The following is a 20,440-nucleotide window of genomic DNA, read 5'->3' as shown; positions in this document are numbered from 1 at the left end:
ACCTTGCACTTCTCAGTGTTGAATCCCATCCTATTCTCATCCGCCCACCCTTGTAGCCTGTTGCATCCTTCCAGCGTGCCCACGTCCCCCCACATCTCAGTGTCATCAGCAAATGTGAACGGGGGCTTTTTACCCCCTCGTCCAAATCACTGAGGAAGATGTTGAACAGTGCGGGCCTGAGGACCGAGTCCTGGGGGACCCCGCTGCCCACATCCTTCCAGGTCGAAAATGTGTCCACTGCTACCCCTGCGTCTCATGATCTGGTGATCTGATCACCTATGCACTCCTCCTGCCCCGCTCCGGCCCCCCCCCCGCACTCCTCCTGCCCCGCTCCGGCCCCCCCCCCGCACTCCTCCTGCCCCGCTCCGGCCCCCCCCCGCACTCCTCCTGCCCCGCTCCGGCCCCCCCCCCCGCACTCCTCCTGCCCCGCTCCGGCCCGCACTCCTCCTGCCCCGCTCCGGCCCCCCCCCCGCACTCCTCCTGCCCCGCTCCGGCCCGCACTCCTCCTGCCCCGCTCCGGCCCCCCCCGCACTCCTCCTGCCCCAGTCGCCCTGACGCCCGCTGCCCCCGCCAGTGCACCCGCGGCGGGGCGGGGCGGGGCGCGGGGGCGGGGCGAGGGCGGGGCCGGGGCGGGGCGCGGGGGCGGGGCGAGGGCGGGGCCGGGGCGGGGCGCGGCGCGGCGGGGGAGGCGCCGGGCGGCAGCGGCAGCGGCAGCGGGAGCAGGAGCGGGAGCGGTGCCGCCGCCGCCCGTCCCGCGGCGCATGGATGTCAAGGCAGCGCCCAACGGCGTGGCCACCATCGAGGACCGCATCCTGCGCATCACCGGCTACTATGGCTACTACCCGGGCTACTCCAGCCAGAAAAGTAAGCGCCCCCGCCCCGCCAGGCGCTGGGTGAAGCCCGGGAGCTGGCGCCCGGCTGGTGCTGCCGGCTCTCGGGGCACGGGGGGCCGTCCGCCGGCAGCGGGCCGGGGCCCGGGCGCCCTGGCTCAGCCCCTTTCCGCCCCCGGCTGACCGGGCTGCTCTCCCCAGCACCCCTGAAGTAGGACCCCGGCATCGCCGTGCCGCCCGCCCTCCTGCCTCGCGCAGGGTTGCGCAGCCATTAGTTTTCCAGCTGGGTCTCGGACCCATGCTTTTGGGTTTTTTTCCTTTCTTCTTTCCTATACGGTATGAAAGGAGCAGCCGGTCATCAATTTCCCTGTTTAACGTGGAGTTTAGATGATGCGTCTGTATAGCCGGCTTCAGATAGGGCTGATCCTGCCTCTGGGGGTACGTGGTTTCCGGAGGTCCTTTCCAGCCCCGTGTCTCTCGATTTTGTGATCGCCCGGCTCCAGGCAGGTCCATTCTGGGATTGTTTCCCCACCCCCCTTGGCACATTAGATGAAACTCATTTAAAAAAACCAAAAAACCCAATCTTCAGGGATTTGGGATACATTTTCTAACGTGCTCCGGCAAATCCACGCTGGGTACCAGCTGGCTGTCGGGTCCCTTTGGCCCAGGTGAGACCGCTTGGCTTAGGAGGAGGCAGGGGCACGTGATCGCGCAACTTTTCTGCCCCAGGTTTACAGGAGCCGTCCTGCGGTCCTTACTCGGGCAAAACACACAGTGAAGCACGCAGCGGTTTTGCTGGAGGGTGCCACGAGCCTCTGGACCATCAGCCTGGAGAGTCGAGCCCCCAACGATTAGCAGTTTAGTATGTTCTTTGGTACCAGGGAAAAGTTTTAATGCCGATCACTCATCTCCGACAGCTGTTTTAGCCTGAGACTCTCTTAAAATAGTCGTTTTCCATAGAAAAGGAATCGTACAAAGTTAGATTCTTTTCAAGGAAAACAATTAAAGGAATTACTGAGTGACTTTGCTACTTTAGCACGCAGCTTCTCTGGTTTCCGAGTTGGGTGGTTTGGTTTTCTTTTAGCTGCAAACGCTGAAATGAAAGCAAGCACTTCTTGGCGAAATGGAATATATATTTTTTTGCCTTTGAAGTTGTTTTTAATAAGGAACAGTGGGATTTTGGCAGCGGGGAAAGCATTAGCGGGTCTCTGAGAAATTGTTGCTGTCCCGACGCTCTCTTGGGTTGTTTGTTTCTTTTTAACAAAGGAAGTTAATAGATGAACCATCACTCATTTTTACATCTGGGGCAAAATGATGCAGTAGGATTTTATTGTTTAGTAATTATGATTGCAGTTGTGCAATAAGCTGCTCATAGAGTTAAAAAAAACCCAACAAAAAACCAAAACCCAGGCAGTGGGCAATGCGGTTGGGAAAGCCAAGCACTTAGGTGAGCAGAAGAAGAGATCAGGCTGTTTTCTCTGCCTGCTTCAGCTCCCTGTGGGATCGCGAGGGATCACACAACCAGCCAGCAGCAATGGTAAGACTAAACCGAGGCTCTCTTAACCAACTGACACACACACGCAGGCTTTTTGCTTGATGTGAAAGAGGAAAAAGAGCTTTGCTGTAAAATAGCCTTGGTTTAGCTGGGAAACAGCCTGAATACAGTACTGCACTAAGCTAGTTGCAGGGTGGCACTGGCGTTTCAAACGTGTTGGCCAGCTGGTGGGGTCGGAGAACCAGGCTGTGGCTTCTTGACGAGCCGCTTGGGAAGATGCTTCAAAAAGGGCTTTTACAGGAAGATCGCGTGATGGTTCAGTTCAGCGACCTGTGCAGTCTGAGCAAGGGGGGGCCTTCTCTTCTCCCCTGCCCTGCACTCGGAGACAGCTCCAGGGGAGACCGCTGGAGCAATTGGCCTGAGTAAGGATGCGGTGAAGGCTTCACCACCGTGCCCTCTCTTTGCTTCAGTAGGAAAACAGGATCCTTCTGTCTGCTACCGGACACACGTTCCCTAGTAAAACGCAGTATTGAATTAGGCTCTGGAATTGAAGTCAGGAGATGACTGCGTGGACGGGAGGGGGGCTGCCTGCATGGCTCTCAGTGCAGGCTTTAGATATGCTACCGCTCTGCACATGTTCTGAATTACTTAAACATAGCTGGAGGCTACGTATTTAAAAAGCTGCAGTGGTGTCAACACGAGTTATTTTACTGCACATCTCTTGATAATGGGTGCTTTTTTTTTTTTTTTTTTTTAGCCGTTAGTCTTAGGAGAATGCAAGTAGGCGAGAATCTCAGATCTCATTTGGAAAGACAAAATAAGTTTCTGGTCAACCCGGGTGAGAGAAAATATGACTCAGATGCAGCCTAAATGCTCAAAAACCTGCAGGTAAAAAAAGAAGACACAGTCTCTCTCTTTTTTGTTTTTTGGGTTTTTTTTAAATCTCTTGATTTTTATGCCAATCTGATGACTTTAGCAGTCTGAATCAAGGGTTTTCTGTAACGCTTGTAGGTAGCAATGCTGCAAGTCACTAGTGATTTTTTTGGCTGCTTCAGGGTTTGGGTGCTGATTTGAGACCTCTTAAAGGGGCGTATTTTATTTTATTTTATTTATTTATTTATTTTTTTGGAGGATTGGTGCTCTGCACTGTCTGAAAAATCAAACCCCTTTGAGGTGCCTCAGTGTGGGACTCTGTACACTGCAGCATCCAGAATCACGCATCACTTCTGAAGATCTTGGCTGGGAGATTTTATTGTTCCTACATTTAGATTAAAGCATATCTTTTATAATGTTTTTCTGAAGCTATTAAAAAGTGTTTGTAATAGCGTCGCATCCCTTTGCATTGCTTTCTGCAGTTATAACTCTTTTAACATTCAGACGTTAAATATATGAAATCTGTCAGTCTGAATTACATTAATATTAGTTTTAAATTGACTTTGGTGGGGCTAGGATTTTGTCATAAGTCAGCCAAAAAGCTTAAGTGAAATTTGGATAGCACCTAGGGCTTCAGCTGGTGTGCTGGAAAGGGATGCATTTCATCATGTAGAGGATGAAAGCATACTTCTCATTCCAACATGAAATAATGGCAAGATGGAAATGGCAAAAAAGATGCAATGTCTGTGAAATGCAGTGAGGGAGGTCAACAGGTTAATACAATAGCTGATATTACAAGACAGCTGAGCCTCAGTATCTTCTAGGAAATGCCTTTCCTCTGGCTGTCCACATAGGTTAAAACTTACGCCAGCACATATAATGACAGTCCCACGAGGCTTCACACTAATAGCTGCTTTTCTTTGGCTCACCAGTCTCAAAAAAATAGGGGTGTGGGAATAAAAATCTGTACTTTATATCTCTTGGTGATGTATTTAATGATTAATGGTGATGTATTTAATGATTAACTGTAGACATGTCTTTCAGCCCATGATCATAAAGGTATTTTGCAGAAGGTATGTATTACCTCCCAACTTTCCCTTTCTGCAGTGATGGTAGTGGATGCTCTGTGTGCTTCACTCGTCTACACCATTGCCTCTCTTGCCCCTCTCTGCCATCTTTACTGCACTTGACCCTCCAGCTGTCACTCCCTCTCCCTTCTATCTCCGTGCTCACTGGACACCCTGTTTTCAGGCACTGCCTCTTGCCTAGTTCCTGCCTAGACCATCACCTTTCTACTCCAAGGAAAGTGTTTGGCCAAAGTCTCCGACCCATTCCTAGCAGAAGCCCACTCTTATCCTCCTGGTTGTGTCAGCCGCCTTCAATACAGCCAGCGCAGGCTCTTCTCGATATCTTGTGTTGGCACTGGTGCCTGGGACTTCATCTCCTCCTATGTCTCTAATGGCGCTTTCCCTAAGGTGTGTGGAGGACACTCCTCACCAGGGCACTGTCCTAGATCCCCTTCCCTCCCACCCTCTGGGCCTTATCTCTGGGTAATCTCATCCACCAACACAAATTCTACCACCAGTATTATTCAGACAACTTGTAAATCCACCTGTATCTCACAGCCCTGGCTCCTGTGCAAGCTAAAATCTCAGCCTGTCTCTCTGACACCTTGCTGATATCTAGCCACTGTGTTGGCTCATGTTCAGCAAGCTAACCTGAGCTCTTAATCTTTCTCCACCTCAGGCTTTCCGTACTTCCTCCTTTCTTGATCACTCTTTCTTGTTCTAGGCAACGACCCATCCGCTCCCTCGTTCACAACCACACCATGGGCATTGGCTTTGACTTGGACTTCCCACTTGGGCTGTACCTGGCCAGGTTTTCCAGGTTCACCTTTAAGAACACCAGATTTATCTCTGCACAATATCTCTAGGAAAAGGTCTTTTTTCCCCCACATCTGTCTATACAGCTCAGACTTGGGTCCAGGCTTTCATCCTCTCAGTCTTTTATACTTCCATTGACAAATGCAGTTTTTGGGTTGATCACCAGCCAGGTTGCTGCTGCTAAGCCCCCTGCTACATGTTACATATATTATGCAATTAACTGGTTAATAATGCAGTAAATTTAGACTGGCCACAAGCGCCAAGTAAGACCGGTCACAAGTACGAAGTAATTATCACACTGTTAACTGGTCAATTGCACACGTGCGAAGTACTTGTCATAACATAAAATGACTATCTAGCTGTAAGAGGATTTCGCTAGCCCGTCGCTTTGACCACATGTCCCCTTTCCAAGTGCCCATCCACCGACTCCCCATTCTCTGTCGCACCCAACTCAAAATGCTTACATTCATGTCCAAAGCCCTCCATAGTCTATTCCTACCCCGTCCATAGTCTCTTATTCCTTATTGAAGCTTGTTCAACCTGTGATGCCAGCCTTCACTCTCCACTTATGAGATTTTCAAACAAAGACCTTCCTGTTTTCTTTCATGCTGCCTCATGCTTTGGAGAAGCTCCCTTCATCTTCTGTCAGCCCCTCCTTTTAATCTCTCCTTTGTCATGTTACTTAAAAAAAAAACAACCCTTAACAACAGTTAGGCTGCTGATGTGCTGTGACTGCCGTCCATCATGATGAGCTATATCACTTTCTTATTTGTTTCTCCATGTCCACCCGTTGTCTTGTCTTACCTTTAGATTGTAAGTTCTCTGGGGTTTTTTTGCTCTAAATTTTGTACCCAGCACAATGGACTCCTGGTCTATGATAGGGGGCTTGTAGGAACGGTGGGATCATACTCACCATTGATTAGGCCTCAGCTGGAGTACGATGTCCAATTTTTCATTGCAGTTATTGGTGTTCGGTAGAGAAACTGGAGGGGATCCAGAGGTGATTGATAAAGATGATAAAGGGGTTGGAAAATAAGCCATTTGAGGAAAGGTGGAAAGAACTAGATATGTTTTGTTTGGAGTAAAGGGCATTGGAGGGAACATGACAGCATTTTTCAAATATTGGAAAGGCTGCCATAAAGAAGCTGGAGAAAAATCCTTTGCTGTAGAGGGCAAGAAAGGAGGCAATGGGTTTTAACTACAGCAAAGCAGATATAGATCATATCTCAAGAAACACTTCTGAACTGTAAAGAAGCAGAAGGACAGTGCAACAAGCTGCCTAGGGAAATTGCTGAATCTTTCTGAGTGGAGGCGTTCAAGAGGAGGCTGGATGGGCATCTGTCTGGGATGGTTTAGGAACAGCAAACCCTGCATCGGTTCAGGGGGTTAGACTGGGTGACCCTTGAAGCCCCGTCCAACCCTGCGATCCCATGACGTTACAATAACGAGGTGTGCAAGGACGGCTCTGCAGCACAACCTGTATTGTAGGGGAGGCCATGGGTATCCAGGAGGGAGGCTGATGGCACGCGTCCCATTCTCTGCAGCACAGTGAACTCCTCGAGCTCACTGGCTTGTACAGCCCGGGGGATGAATGCCACTGCCATTCACCCCACCCCTCCTTTCCCACCACCAATTTCAGTGGCAGAGGAAATGGGGGGACAGCAACTGCTCGGAGAGCTCATGCACGTATGCTATACAGCCAAAGGGTGGGTGCAACACCACCCCCTGGATCTGCCCCTGGCCTGGCCTGATAGAATAGAGATGCAACAGTAGACTGTGCCTTTGACACTGATTGAGATCAGCCCGTATGCTGCATATTATTATGACCAGGGGCTTTGTTGTGTGTAGATGTTTTTGGCAATCTTCCATTTGGGCTTGATTGCATCATGATTAACTGGTTCATGGGGAGGGAGAGCTGCCTGGTCCCCCCAGAAGCAGTGGTACCCTCTTGTTGTAGGAGAGTGCATCTGCCCTGCTGAATCTGAGAGCAAATGCAGAGTACGACATGCTCGCTGTCCTGCATAGCTGGAGAATTGCACGCTGGCTGTGTAACCTGCTGGGAAGAAGCACTGCATGTAGCCCTGTGCAGTGCCAAGCCTGCAGTGAATAGGTCCGATCTTGTGTTGAGTGTATAGAACAGCTCCCGGTTTTAGTGACTGACAGTTTCAGCCCCAGTTCAGCAAAACACAGGCACCCACTTAACTAGGAACACGTACAAAGCCAGTGAAAGTTGTTCGTGTGTTGAAAGTTGGCAGGTACAGTATAAATGTTTTGCTTGGTGAGGAAGGGATTAGACACATCCCACATAAAGGCCAGAGCCTCTCCAGTTCCAGCCTGCCGCTTCAGCCCTCTACAGAAAACGTAAGTAGTCGTGGAGCAGGATCCAGCTGCAAGAAATGGGAATGAATTTTCTCCTAGTTACTACAGGCACTGTGTCGACAGCTCTGCTGCAGTACGAGCTGAATGGCAAAACAAGAACATCTCGCTGCTTGCTGGATGACATGCCCTCTGGGTGGGTCACCACTTCCAAGGGAGGACAGGGAAAAACTCTGTTTCCTGAAAAATACCCTGCTGGTGCAGTATATGTGGGGCCCTTCGTTTTGCTCAGCGCGTACCCAGTGCATGCAGAAAACGTGATCGGATGGGGTGTTTTAAATGTGCTTGTAAAGAGGGGTGCTTTGAGCTCTGGAACATGAGGCCAGTGGGGCTGAGCTGCCCTTGGGTTAGCACCTGGGAGAAGGCAAGGGTAGCTTAAGATTACTTTGGACAGCCAGTGACTCTATCATATATCTATCTTCATATATGTTGGAACAGTTTTCGTGGGATTACTCCAATGTATGCCAGTTGCAAGCATTCATGGTAGGCATGGGGTCCGCTGGAAGGCTCTTGCATTGCAGTGCACTCGGGCAAACATGCCCTACCCCGGCCTGATAGCTTCCCGTGCCATAGTTCCTCCCTCTTTTTCCCTAGGCAGCTGGAAATCCCAGCTGCTTTATTAGAGCATCTTCTTTGCTCTATGGGCTGGGCCTGGTGATCAGCGGTTTAACTTATAACTCCCACCAGTGATGGTAACACAGTACCAAAGATGTCAGTGGTATAGCTGCTGTCCTTAATGCCCCTTCGGCAGCACTGCATTAGAGTAAACATCTATATCTGGGGGTTATTTATATGTGTTCTTCTTTGCATGAAAGAGAAAAGCAATCTTTGATTCAAAGAGTAGCTTAAAGAAGCTGCTGTAAGCGGGGTAGAAGATGGATAGGGTACTTCTCTCAGGAAGGAGATTATTATCTGTCTTTCAGGGCATGAAAAGTAAATAACTCTCTAGCACCATGAGTGGAAGTAGGTTATGAAAGTCTTTCTTCAAGTGAAAGGAACCCGATAAATATTCCTTACCCACTGCTTTCTGCCTGGGCTTCATGCATAATTTTTAATCTAACGAGGCTGTGTTTTGTATGAATTGCTGCATTTCTGCTGAATTTGGTAATCTCGCTGCATCTGTGCAAAAGTATCACGTATGGTATGGGAGACTGGGCTTGCAGAGCATGCTGTGCCACTCGCGGTAACACTTAGGGCACGTCTTTCACTTCTGCCATTCAAAACATCTCAAAGGAAGATGGCCAGGTAGTTGGGAAGCCAGGGCATCTGGGGTCTATTCTGGGCTTTCCCTCCTGATTTCCAGCACTCTAGGCCAGATCCTTAAAGGTACTGAGGTGTCTGGGAGTGAGGTGCCTTTCAAGATCTAGGTTTAATCTTTTCTGTGTCTACATCCCCCCATCTTTGAAGTGAATCTGATAAGAGCAGAGGCACCAACTTTCGTTTTGGCCAGCAGCTGCCAGTGGGCTTTGGGGGATGGATCTCTACTCCTGGCCCCTGGTCTGACTACCTGGCCCTTGGCATCCTAGCTGCCCACCTCACTTAGCTTTCTGTTTCCTGGGTTAGCCTGACCCTTGCTGGGTCTTGTCCTGGCTCCTCCAAGGCTCCTTTTGGCCATCTTGGCCCTGCATCTCCACACATCGTACAACTCCCTGCTATTGTGTTTTCCCTTCTCTGGGGGAAGCTGAATGCCGGTCTGTCTTGTTCTTAAATTTCCTGTCTGGACCCAGACTAATGAGAGCAGGCTCCTCCTGGCTCGTGATCCTGGGCCTCCCAAGGAGCGATCCTCTCCTGGCTTGCCTCCGGACTCTTTTCTTGCGGCATGGCTGCATGGCTCCTGGGTGCTGAGGACCCACTCATTTTTTTTTTCCGGTGGGTGCTTGAGCCCCAGAGCACCTGCAGAGTTGGCGCCTATGAATACAAGTTCCTTGGCCTGTCTTGCCTATTTAAACTGTAGCCTCTTTGAGTGGGGGCTATCTGTCTAGAGCTCTGTATAGCAGCTAACAAGATTCAGCCCTGATTTATTTATTCATATGGAGTACAGCAACCGAATGGCAGAACAGACAACCTATAAACCGTGGCATGGAAGAATAAGGCTAGAGTGACAGTTTTAGATTTGATATCCATGGTAAGGCATTGTCAGTAGCCTGGTGGAGGTCTTCAGTGCAACCATTGAAATGATGGCTAGGACGCTCCTCCATGACACGTGCTATAGTCTGAATTTTGCCACACTTGCGCTTGGAGCCTTTAACAAAATTTCATTTTTTAGCGGTAGTTGTAAAAACCCTGGTCAATGTTGTCCAGCTTTGCCTTGGTACAGCAAAGCCAGGGGTTTAGATGTGGGGTCTTGTGATGAGAAAGGTATTAGTGATGTCAATTGTGTGCCATTGCTGTGACCATTTTTCCTCCATGTGAAAGTTTTCATCATTCAGCTCTTTTCCTGCACTCTAAAATGGCCTTCTCAACTTAAGCTGTGGCCTAGAGGGGTCATTAAGTTCCCCAAAATAGGTTGTGAATTAAATGTAAGTGTTTTTGTAGACACTTAAAGTAGCCTGTTTCCATCAAAGATCAGGAGGAGGGATATGAGGTGGAGCGGACAACAGGGGAACAGGAGTGGACCTGCAAGTATCTGTTATGAGTCTCATTGTTTCATTCAGTTGAGTCAGTCGGGCTGGTATGAATGATCCTTCCCCAAACTGGGGCACAGCACCCAGCTGCTGAATAAATGAGGCCCAGCACTGATGTTTTCAGAGCTTCAGCATCACTTCCCCAACTTATACCAGCCAGTTTTGAGATGATGTTATTACACGTGACAAGTTTGTTCTTAGCTGTTTGTAAATGATACCTACAGGTGAGACTATGGTCAAGGTGGACATCTAAATATGTGGGGTGGGTTCATAGTGGGCCAGGTTTCCATAAAAGCTGATTCTTAGTTGGCCGGTCACCTGGGCATTAGTGAGACGAGAAAAGGAATAACTGTTTTGTCAGGGTTGGGCTTGAAAAACCGTTCAGTAGGATAGTCTTCTAAGTATGTCAGACCATTACTGACTGTCGTTTCAGCAATGCTGAGGTCAGAGTCTTATGCTAGAATGGCGATATTGTCAGCATAAATACACTTTCTTGATTTTGTATGGGAAATATCATGTGTGTACCAGTTGAAAAGGGTGTGTCCCAGAGCCCTATGGTAAAGTGGTGTTGATGAATCTGGGTCTGCTTATTTTACCATCAAGGCAAACCCTGAGCTTGTGGTTGGACAATATATAAAACAGTATTGTAATGATCTTTTTGCACCTGTTAGTCTTTACCAATTGAACCATAAGGCCCCTTATCCGTACTGTATCGTAAGCTGAAGGCAGATCAATAAAGGTTGCTCTGGCCTTCTGTTTTCTTTGAAATCCCACTTCAGTAAAATTGGTGAGAGTAAGAACTTGATCACACCAGCTCCTCCCTGGTCGAAAGCCCGCCTGGTCTGCTGGAAGCCTGGGCTCCAGGTTAGGGATAATTCTCATAGTTTCATAGCTGGTCAGGTGAGAGGGGACCTGAGCAGATCATCAAGTCCGACCCCCTGTCGTGGCAGGAAAGAGTACTGGGGTCAAACGACCCCGGCAAGGGGGTTGTCAGGCCTCCTCTTAAAGACCCCCGGGGTAGGAGCCAGCACCACTTCTCTTGGAAGTTGGTTCCAGACCCTAGCCGCCCTGACCGTGAAGTAGCGCCTCCTGATATCTAGCCTAAACCTTCCCTCTGCCAGCTTGTGACCGTTATTCCTGGTCACTCCTGGCGGTGCTCGGGGGAACAGGGACTCCTCCAATGCCTGCTGGTCCCCCCGACTAGTTTGTAACAGGCCACTAGATCCCACCTCAGCCTTCTTTTGTGAAGGCTGAACAGGTTCAGGTCCCATCGCCTCTCCTCGTAGGGCCTGCCCTGCTGCACCCGATCATGCGAGTGGCCTCCTCTGGACCCTCTCTATGTTGTCCACACCTCTCTTGAAGTGCGGGGCCCAGAACTGGACGCAGTACTCCCGCTGCCGCCTGACCAGTGCCGCATAGAGGGGGAGGATCACCTCCTTGGACCTGCTCGAGATGCATCTGTGGATGCATGACAAGGTGCGGTTGGCCTTCCTGACCGCGTCCCCACACTGCCGGCCCACGTTCATCTTGGAGTCAGTGATGGCTCCAAGATCCTCGACAAAAGCACTCTTTCAAAGAGTTTGAAAGTCATGAACAGAAGGGAAATAGGCCCTGATCTTGGCTTATAATATGGCCAATCAAATCATACTTAAGAAACTTTGATTTGCAGGCAGTGCAGAGAAGGGTTACTAGGATGATTGAGGGAATGCAGCGCCTGTTTTGCAAGAGGGGGCAAAAGAGCTTGGCTTGTTCAACCTAGGAAAGCTATGATAAAGAGTGCTGATATCCCCCTGATAAATACATCTGGGGGGTAAGAAGAAGAGCTAGCTCAGCTAAAGGACAATGTTGGCACAAGAACAAAGAGGGATGAACTGATTATGAATAATTTTAGGTGCAATATTAGGTTGGCTTCTAACCGTTGGAGGGAGTGTAATTCAGGTATGACTCTGCAGTAGGAGTAGGGGGAGCAAAAATCCCAACTAGTTTTCAGGTGGGGCTTGATCAGGCTATAAAGGGGATTATGGATATGGCTGGTTGTGTTAGCAGGGGGCTGGGCTAAAGAACCAGGTGGACCCTCTCCCTTACATCCTATTTCCTAAATAATGGTTACTTCCCAGATATGAATTCAGTAAACCCAATGGCATCCCTGCGAAATACTTTTGAACAGCCCTATCCCCCTGTGAGCAGGTCTGCCACGACATGGGGGGAGTGTTAGCAATAGGGTCGTGCAGAATTGGAGCCAGGAGCTGATTCTGGTTTCTTAATTTCAGTCCATCGACTGACTGGGCTTTCATTTTAGTTGCTCTTGTCTGAGTTATACTGTCTTGCCCTGGAGGTTAATAGCACTCATAGTGCTGTAAAATACCAAGGCAGAGGGGATTTCACACCTTTGCACAGCATGCGCTACATCTTGATGGAATAACTCTTATGGGCCTGCCCCCACGCCCAGTTGCATGGGTTGCATCACCCATGTTCGTCCTTAGTCATATTGGGGAAGTATCTGTGTAGTTCTAGCTTCCTTTAAAGCATTTTCTGCGTGCATAATCTTCAGTTTATCTCTCCCTTCCCTCTCTGCTTATGCTCATTTTTTTTTTTCTCCTCCTTCCTAAACATGCTTCCCTGTTATCTATTTCCACCCTCCCCTTCCCCTGCTGCTTTGTTTCCAGCGATGTGCTATGCAGTCACCCAGGATAGGTCTACACTATGCTCAAAAGTGTGACTGAGATGGTTTTAAATTAGCTAGCTTGGGTGCTGCTAGCAGCGTGGTCATGGCAGTATGGAAACCAGTGAAGGCGAAGACACCTGAGTGTAGCTATGTTCCTGGATGGGTTTTGCAGCCAGTTTAAAGCTATCCTGGGACTAGCTACACAAGCTGTAGCCACCCCCTTGATTACAGTGTGGACACTATAATCAATCATCACTCTCTTCTCCTTCCACTGCTCCCCTGGATATCGTCCAGATACCTCCTTCCGATGTGGTCATGCTGCTGGTCCAGCTCTCGGCCCAGGAAGGAGATAATATTCAAGGGCACTGGGCTGAATACTGGGCATCTCTGTCTCCCTCAGATCCATGTCCCGTTTTATTAACTATTGAGTAATCTTTGCACAGACGAATGTTTTTCCTTGCGAATGTCCGGAGAATGGCTGATCCTTTTCTGGCTTCTGCTCACGTGGGAAAAAGAGTTTGATCCATGTGAAACAACCAAGGGCAAAAGAACCAAAGGCTGGGGTTTGTTCACGTAAAACTCCGGTTGGACACCAATAAATACTGAGAACGTCTGTAAAAGTCGCAGCCTTCGCATGGTCAATTTGTAAATTGAAAGGAGAGAGCCAAATTCACTGGATAACTTATTCACAGTACAGACCTGGACCAGCTCCACATGCTAAGGAAGAAATGCGCTTCTGTGCATGGGATCTTCAAAGTAGGGTTTGAATGGGATGTCAGCAGTACTGGTGGCTTGGGTTGGGTCTACGTGCAGTGATGAACGTTCCCCTATTGGATCTGGCTTGCACAGTAATGATAGGATTGTGGGTGGCAGTCTAGAGACCGCTACAGATTTTAGATGATTGAAGTGCCTCAAAACAGCAGAGGCTGCTGGCTTTAAGCACGTCTGCCAAACAAATAAAGCCTTGTTACTACTACTTCCAGGATTTCACTTTTGGTTGGCAAATAGTGCTGATAAAATGGGTTTATCTATTGCAGGCAGTCGGTTTTTATACTTCCTTTTATTGCCACATTTCCAATCAGATGAGTAGGTTCATCTGAATGTTAAAAGGCAAAGCTCATTTTGGCTCCGTTGCTCCGCCAAGCCTGCCAGTCACACTCCAGCATTTCGGCTGAACGAGGGAAGGTGCTGTTTGCTATAAATACGGTACGTCCCTGAAACATGAAAGATGACTGGCGGCACTGTGGGCTTGACCCAGAACCCGCTGAAGTTAAGGGCAGAGTCCCATTAGCTTCTGTGGGCTGTAGGTCAGGCTCCATGTGTTATAAATCACAGGAGGGACATCTCCACTTCTGTTTTAGGGCTTAATGCTTTTTGAATCTCGCTCCATTCTGTGGTCACTGCAGTAAGAAGCTGCCCTAGCGGTCTCACACCTTGATTTCTTTTCCCCTGGCTCTCACTGATGGATTTTGCAGGTTAAAGGGTTTTGTCCTAAGGCTTTTACTCCAGATCTTCCTTGAATGCTCGGGAGGATTTCTGCACTGGTTAGAGATGCAGGATACAGGGCTCTGGCTGTCTTGGGCCGGGGTCGACTTTCTCTTGGCACTCGGTTGAATTATTTTCTGTTGACTTTGTCTCGGCACTCGGTTGAATTATTCATTCAAATTTGGCTTCCTTAGGAAAGCATGGTGTGAAGTCGCTGTGCAAACAGGGGCTTGCCATCCAGGGGCCTGACAGGCTATTGTGCAGAGACTGTCTAGAGCAGAGGGGGGCAGCAGCCAGGCTGCAGAGCGTTGCTTATGCTTGCACCCAGGGCTGTGCTGGGGCTGAGCAACTTCCACTTGCACCCTTGCCATTGCTGCTTCTCCCTCCCCAGTCCCTAGCCGCCTCCCGGCTGTGGCACGGACACAGCTTCTAGCCAGTGGGGAGTTTGCACCAGAGCCAGGCGGTGGGAAGCTGTGTCTGTGCTGCTGTTGTTTCCCTGCCTGCTCTCCTCCTCCTGCCTCCCGGCTACGGTGCAGGAGTGGCTGCCGTGGGCATGCAGCTTCGGGCTGCTCAGCCCTGGGGCAGGTCTCCGCGGCTAGAAGCCGTGCTCTTGCTCCAGCCGAGGAACAAGGACTTGGGAGAAGTAGCAGCGCAGCTGCCTGGCCCTGCCGTGAGCACGGGGCAAACTCCTTCCCGCTGATGCGCTGCAGAAGCCACCCAACCCACGTCGGGCGAGAGCTCGGGCGCCCCGGCTTGTGGCTTGAGAAGATTGCCAGCTGCTGGTCTAGAATCGCCCGGGACCAGGATGCTCCGGTGTCCGGTCTCAGAGCTCATTGGGCTGGGCGTTGGGGAGAGAACCAAAGACCTGACGAGTTTACAGTGCATCCCAAACTCCTCTCCCCATCTCCCTGCCGTGCGCATACGCGGCGACTGGAGCCAAGACCACGTCATCCTTGTCCCTTATCAAACCTGATAGCTCCATTTGCAGCCCCATCAGCTCCCCAGAAAGCAGCGTGTTCACACAGTCCTCTATCGGAGCGTCTCTGAAAACATGTGTCAGCACATTGCAGCGAGTGCCGAACGCCGGGGCTTGACGGAGCGGCAAGGGGAGCACGCAAGATTTGCTTTGTGTCGGGAACTTGTCCTGAAACCCGTGAATGCCAGATGCCATGGCATCTGAGTGCCTTACAATTTTTAATGTATGTAGTGTCATAACACCCCTCCTAGGTAGAAAAATACCATAATCTCCATTTTGCAGATAGCAAAATGAGAAATGGAGACTAAAACCCAGATCCTTAAAGGTATTAATAAGGGGAGGCACGTGAATACCTTTAAGGATCTGGGTTTTAGTCGCACATCCTCAGAGGCATTTGGGCACCCAAGTGTCCTACCCAAGGCCACGTAAGAAGTCTGTGGAAGAGCAGGGAATTGAAATGGGATCTCCTGAGGCCTAACCTGGCCCCTAGCCATTAAACCAGCCTGTCCTGTGAGCCTCTGCTTTTTAACGTTATTGGACCCCATGGCACTCCGCTGATGTACTGCTCACAAGGGATGCATTTTAAAGCTATACATTTTTTTTTTTCCCAGTACTGATACAGGACCAGGCTCCTTGTTCTCTGCAAGGAGCTTGCTTTTCCTCTGTATAATGATGTGGCCTCATGCTGGTTCATGAGCGGTCTTCCTATTCTGGTGGCAGAGTCTGTTCCAGAGCAGTGACTTTGAAGAACCCATGTTTAGTGCTTAGGTGTCAATCCCAATGGACAATCCCAGGCGGAAAAGCAGGATGTTGCATATTATTGCAGACCCTCAGCCAGGCTGAATAGATGCACACATTTTTATTTGGAAGTGGGTCTCTTACCCAGGCCGAGGCGGAGCGGCAGAGCCCTTAGCACGCTACCTCGGCTGAGTTCCTTATTGGTGACGTGCCCTGTTTGAATTCATAAGGCATTGTTTGAGTGCTGATACCATAGGCACGCCTGGGGGTTACAGCCTGTACATATCTAGGATCAACTCTTATTTAAGATCCGTGTGGTCCACGGTGCCACTGGTGTTTTCATATCTTCTCTGGGCCCATCCATACAGGATGGAAGTTGTTCAAGTCCCCAGCTGCAGGGACTTTCAGCTCTAGCTATAGTGCCTTGCACTTGTTCTGGAGGTGCCCAGGCCCCTAACAGCCAAGAGGATGGGGTCACTTCTGCTAGTGGTATGTATCTTGACCCCTGTAACATAAGATGAGGTGAGCAGGACTTGAGATACCAGTGAGATTCAGAGAGGCAGACTGAGAAGCCAGTTTGCCTTTCCCAGATCCTTTGGGAGTGAGAGCTACACAGGAAGGACAGGGCAGAGACTCCCTGCACTATCAAGCGAGGGGACCTGTCTCTGTTTCCTGCCTTAGGGCAGCAGTGTCCCCTTGGTGTCCCCTTCCCTCTCTTTCTGGTGCCCTGAGAGCCCTCATTCCTCTTTCAGTCTCACCGAGCACCTAACTACTTTGCTCTTTAGCCAAAACGCTGGCAGTTCTGCCCATGGGTGATGATGATAGCAGATCCTGGGGAGTGATCAGTGCTTGAGATGACTCCACTCCACTTCTGGTTATACAATGAATAGGCCTCTCTCCATGCAACAGGATGACAAATGAAGCAGGAGGCATAAATCGACTTGCACTTAAATTTTTATTCCTTCCCATTTTATGGACTTGGGTCTGCTTATGCTACAACTAAATTGCTTTGCAGAAAGCGATTGTTTATGGCACTGAAGTTAATATTGCTGGAAGAACCTGCAGCTGAAGAAAGATGCTGCATAGCCACCTCTCTTCTTGCAGAGATGGAGTCTTCTCAGGAACATGTTCAATGAGGCTTGGTGCACACTTCCAATTATTATTAACAAGGTGGCTAAAGATGGTGTGGAGCTCAGTAAAAAAAAAAAATATATATATTCAGCAGAGGACTGCTTTCAACATGATTCAGAGGGATTTGGCCACATGCATCCATTAGCTGCTGAGAATCGTAAGGCCAAACGTCTGCGGACAGCGCTGAGCTCTCTTGTGACTGTGTCTATATAAGATAGGACAGGTGGGTGAGAAACGGGGACAGTGCATATGTTGTCTGTTGGAGCTTTCTGGGACAGCCAACCGATTGCACTAGCCAGCGCGATGCGTTTTAAATGTTACATCCTCTCTTAAAATGCCTTTTTCTAGCACATATTGTTGATGAGCCTTCATTGTCATGCATTTAAGGCTCAGCCATTTTTAGTTCTTTACTAGACAGAAGTTGGCATGTGTATTTTAAGCCCTGCGATTATGACCCGTAATTCTGCATGAATAGTACTGCTTAAGGACGGTGGCAAAAATGTTAACCTCTTGTGCAACGGATTAGATGGGAGTAAAGCCTGAAGTTACCCAGGCCCAGTTGTTTCCAGGGCTCCCCCTTTTCTGTGCAATGGGAATCCAGACTTTTCCATAGGTCTCCATCAAGGGGACTGCACCGTGCCCTGTGGGAGTGGGGCACCGTGCCCTGTGGGAGTGGGGCACCGTGCCCTGTGGGAGTGGGGCACCGTGCCCTGTGGGAGTGGGGCACCATGCCCTGTGGGAGTGGGGCACCGTGCCCTGTGGGAGTGGGGCACCGTGCCCTGTGGGAGTGGGGCACCGTGCCCTGTGGGAGTGGGGCACCGTGCCCTGTGGGAGTGGGGCACCGTGCCCGGGCGTGAGAGAGCACTGAGTTGGTTCTCAGTGCCCAGCCTCTTTCATGAGCAAGGAGGTCAGGTTGGGGAATGGTCTACCTCCCGGAAATTTAAGACTTGTTTTTGTTTCAGAAATTTCTTCCCAGTTTTCCATTTTCTACAAATTCCCTCCCCAAAAGCTTTTGCTTCATTTGGTGTCTTCTTAGTTTTTCTTCCTTCCTTCCTCTTTTTTTCTTCCCACTGGAAAAGCTAATAATGGAGAGAAAGTTGAGGGTGTCTCTGAAAACCAGTTTCAGGTTGTGTGGGAAAACTGGAAAATGTCAACAGAAGCCAGGTTGGGTTTTTTTGGTTCTGTTTTGATGAAGTCCCATTTGTTCAAAAGCTTTGACGAGCTCTGCCAGCCAGGCTGTCAGTGAATGGGACACGTATCTGCCGAGAATCTAGGCTGCCATATTGTCACAGCTCTCAGTCGCTCTCCAACCGGCCTGGATTCGTGCCCGCGACTGAGAGGTCTGAAGTATAGGCCGTAAGGCAGGCCAAGAGCAGTAAGAGTTAAAACCTGCACGCTTTAAAGTTTGGTGCAAAGCACCAGAGCGCATCAGGACATTTGGAATTTATTCAAGACTACCTGGAGCTGGACAGAATCGGTGCAATGTGGTCTAATAGATAAGGAAAGCATGTGGGATGGTACAAGCAAAGCTGGTAGAAGAGATAGAAGTGGCATATTGGAGCGTTCTAGTTTAGGGGCTGGCAACCTTTCGCTAACCGTGGGCCACCCCTTGTTACCTGGGTCATGCTGCAGGCCACCCATGCTGTGTTGCACTGCAGCTCTTGCTCTGGGCAAGGGGACTGATCTCTCTCCATCCCCCTCCCCCAAATGCAGCCTCCTCTAAAAGATGCGGCAAGGGACAATTCAGAGTCGCTAATTTGGTGACCAGAGGATGCAGCATCGCGGGGAAGAGCAACCCCTTGCCCACACCTGGGATCTAATGCAGTTTTCTGTAGGAGCTGGCAGCCGAGGGATAAGGTGGCCCTTACTAAAATGTGGGAAGTAGAATTGGGGGCTATAACAGGGGATCGGCGTGTCTTTAGTAAAATCCAGACCAGATTGTGGGCTGGATCCAGTTTCTTCAGGGACTGGATGAAAAGAGTAGAATAGAAATGCACTTTGGAATGTGGTTAACCCTTCACTACCCCTCCTGTTGGCCAGCCTGATTACCAGGGATCCTGGTTTTCTCTGTTTAAAAAATGCCTTTTTAAAATAAACCCCCTCCCCCCAAATTCTCTGATTTAAAAACTCCCAAATCCATGTTTTTCTGCAATTTAAAAAGAAATACCACATATAGGTATTGGTTGAACACAATGTTTTAGTGATATATTTATAATTCTAAAGCAATTTGGAAGCCTACCAACACCTCAATCATGATAATAAAATACCTTCTAAATCCCTATGTATTTTGTTGTTTGATTTTAGTTTATCATGGAAAATCAGAGCTCCCCCTACCCTCTTTGCTCACCAGGACACGGATTGTGGCACTGAGCAGCCCCGATATGCCGGTGCTCTGCTCCTGCCCCTCACTCCCAACCCACAGTCCCTCACCCACTCCAGCCCTGCCGGTGCCCCTCACTCCCAGCTCGCAGCCCTAGCCCCGCAGTGTGTGGTATGTGTGTGGAGAAGGGGAGGTGTGGGCATAGGTGATGCCATGGGAGATGTGTGGGGAGGGATTGGGAGGACATGTGCCCCCCCAGATTTTTGCACCCACAGTGGGACATGGGGCACAGGGCTGCAGCCTGGCCAGATTGACACTGGGCAGGAGCTGCCTAGGCAGCCCAGTGGGAGGGACTCAGCGTGGGAGGGGGTGCCATGCTGCCAAAGTGAGGCGCCCCCTGCCCACTTGGCAACAGCGGGGGGGACACAACTCTGCACTGCTGCCACTGTCAACTGAGCCTCATGTCAACTGTGCTGCTCTGGCCGTTAAGGTGAGGTGATGTGGCAGTGGTGGCACAGAGTTGTGCCCTCCCACTGCTGCTGGGTGGGCAGGGGGCACCTCTCCTTGGCAGCCATGGTGGCATGGAGCTTCCTCCCACCCTGGGTCCCACCTGATGGGCTGTAGAGGCAGCGCCTGCCTGGTGTTGGTCTGGCTCAGCTGCAGCCCCGTGCCCAATGCCCTGCTGTGGGCTCAGAAATCTGGGGGGCATGTGCCCCTTCCCCATGTCACCTATGCCCCCCTGTGTCCTACTGTGTTGCCTATGCCCCCACCAACATCCCCTATCCTCCCCCACCCACCCACCCCACACCTGTGTCCCCCATAGACTTACCTGCAGGGAGCTGCACGAGCTGCTCCCCCCACACTGCCTGGTTGTATTGCCGGCCACGTGCATGTGGCATCCCCTGTCTGATCACCCTCTTTCTGCTCCCTCCAGCCTCAAGCAGCCCCTTGCAGGCTGAAACTCTTCCAGCCTGCGAGGAGAAACCTGTGGTTTTCCGTGATTTTTCTCCTTGAAAGGGGAAAATCCATGATTTTCTGCAGAAA

General features: G+C 50.1%; 1 protein-coding gene across 2 annotated transcripts in view; it reads left to right on the top strand.

The window, feature by feature from the left end:
• Positions 1 to 707: 707 nt before the first annotated feature.
• Positions 708 to 20,440, top strand: part of SLC35F4 (solute carrier family 35 member F4) — a 240,566-nt gene continuing 220,833 nt past the window's right edge. For both annotated transcript variants that reach the window (XM_090034273.1, XM_090034272.1), the window contains exon 1: positions 708 to 864. In XM_090034273.1, coding sequence (XP_089890399.1) covers positions 762 to 864 — 103 coding nt within the window. In that variant the 5' untranslated portion in view covers positions 708 to 761. The remainder of the gene's footprint in view (positions 865 to 20,440) is intronic.

This window comes from Crocodylus siamensis, chromosome 2 (assembly GCF_052110815.1).
Source record: "Crocodylus siamensis isolate JL-2025a chromosome 2, ASM5211081v1, whole genome shotgun sequence".
NCBI lineage: Eukaryota > Metazoa > Chordata > Crocodylia > Crocodylidae > Crocodylus > Crocodylus siamensis.
Note: the sequence above shows the minus strand (reverse complement) of the source record. Positions and strands in the feature narration are given on the sequence as shown.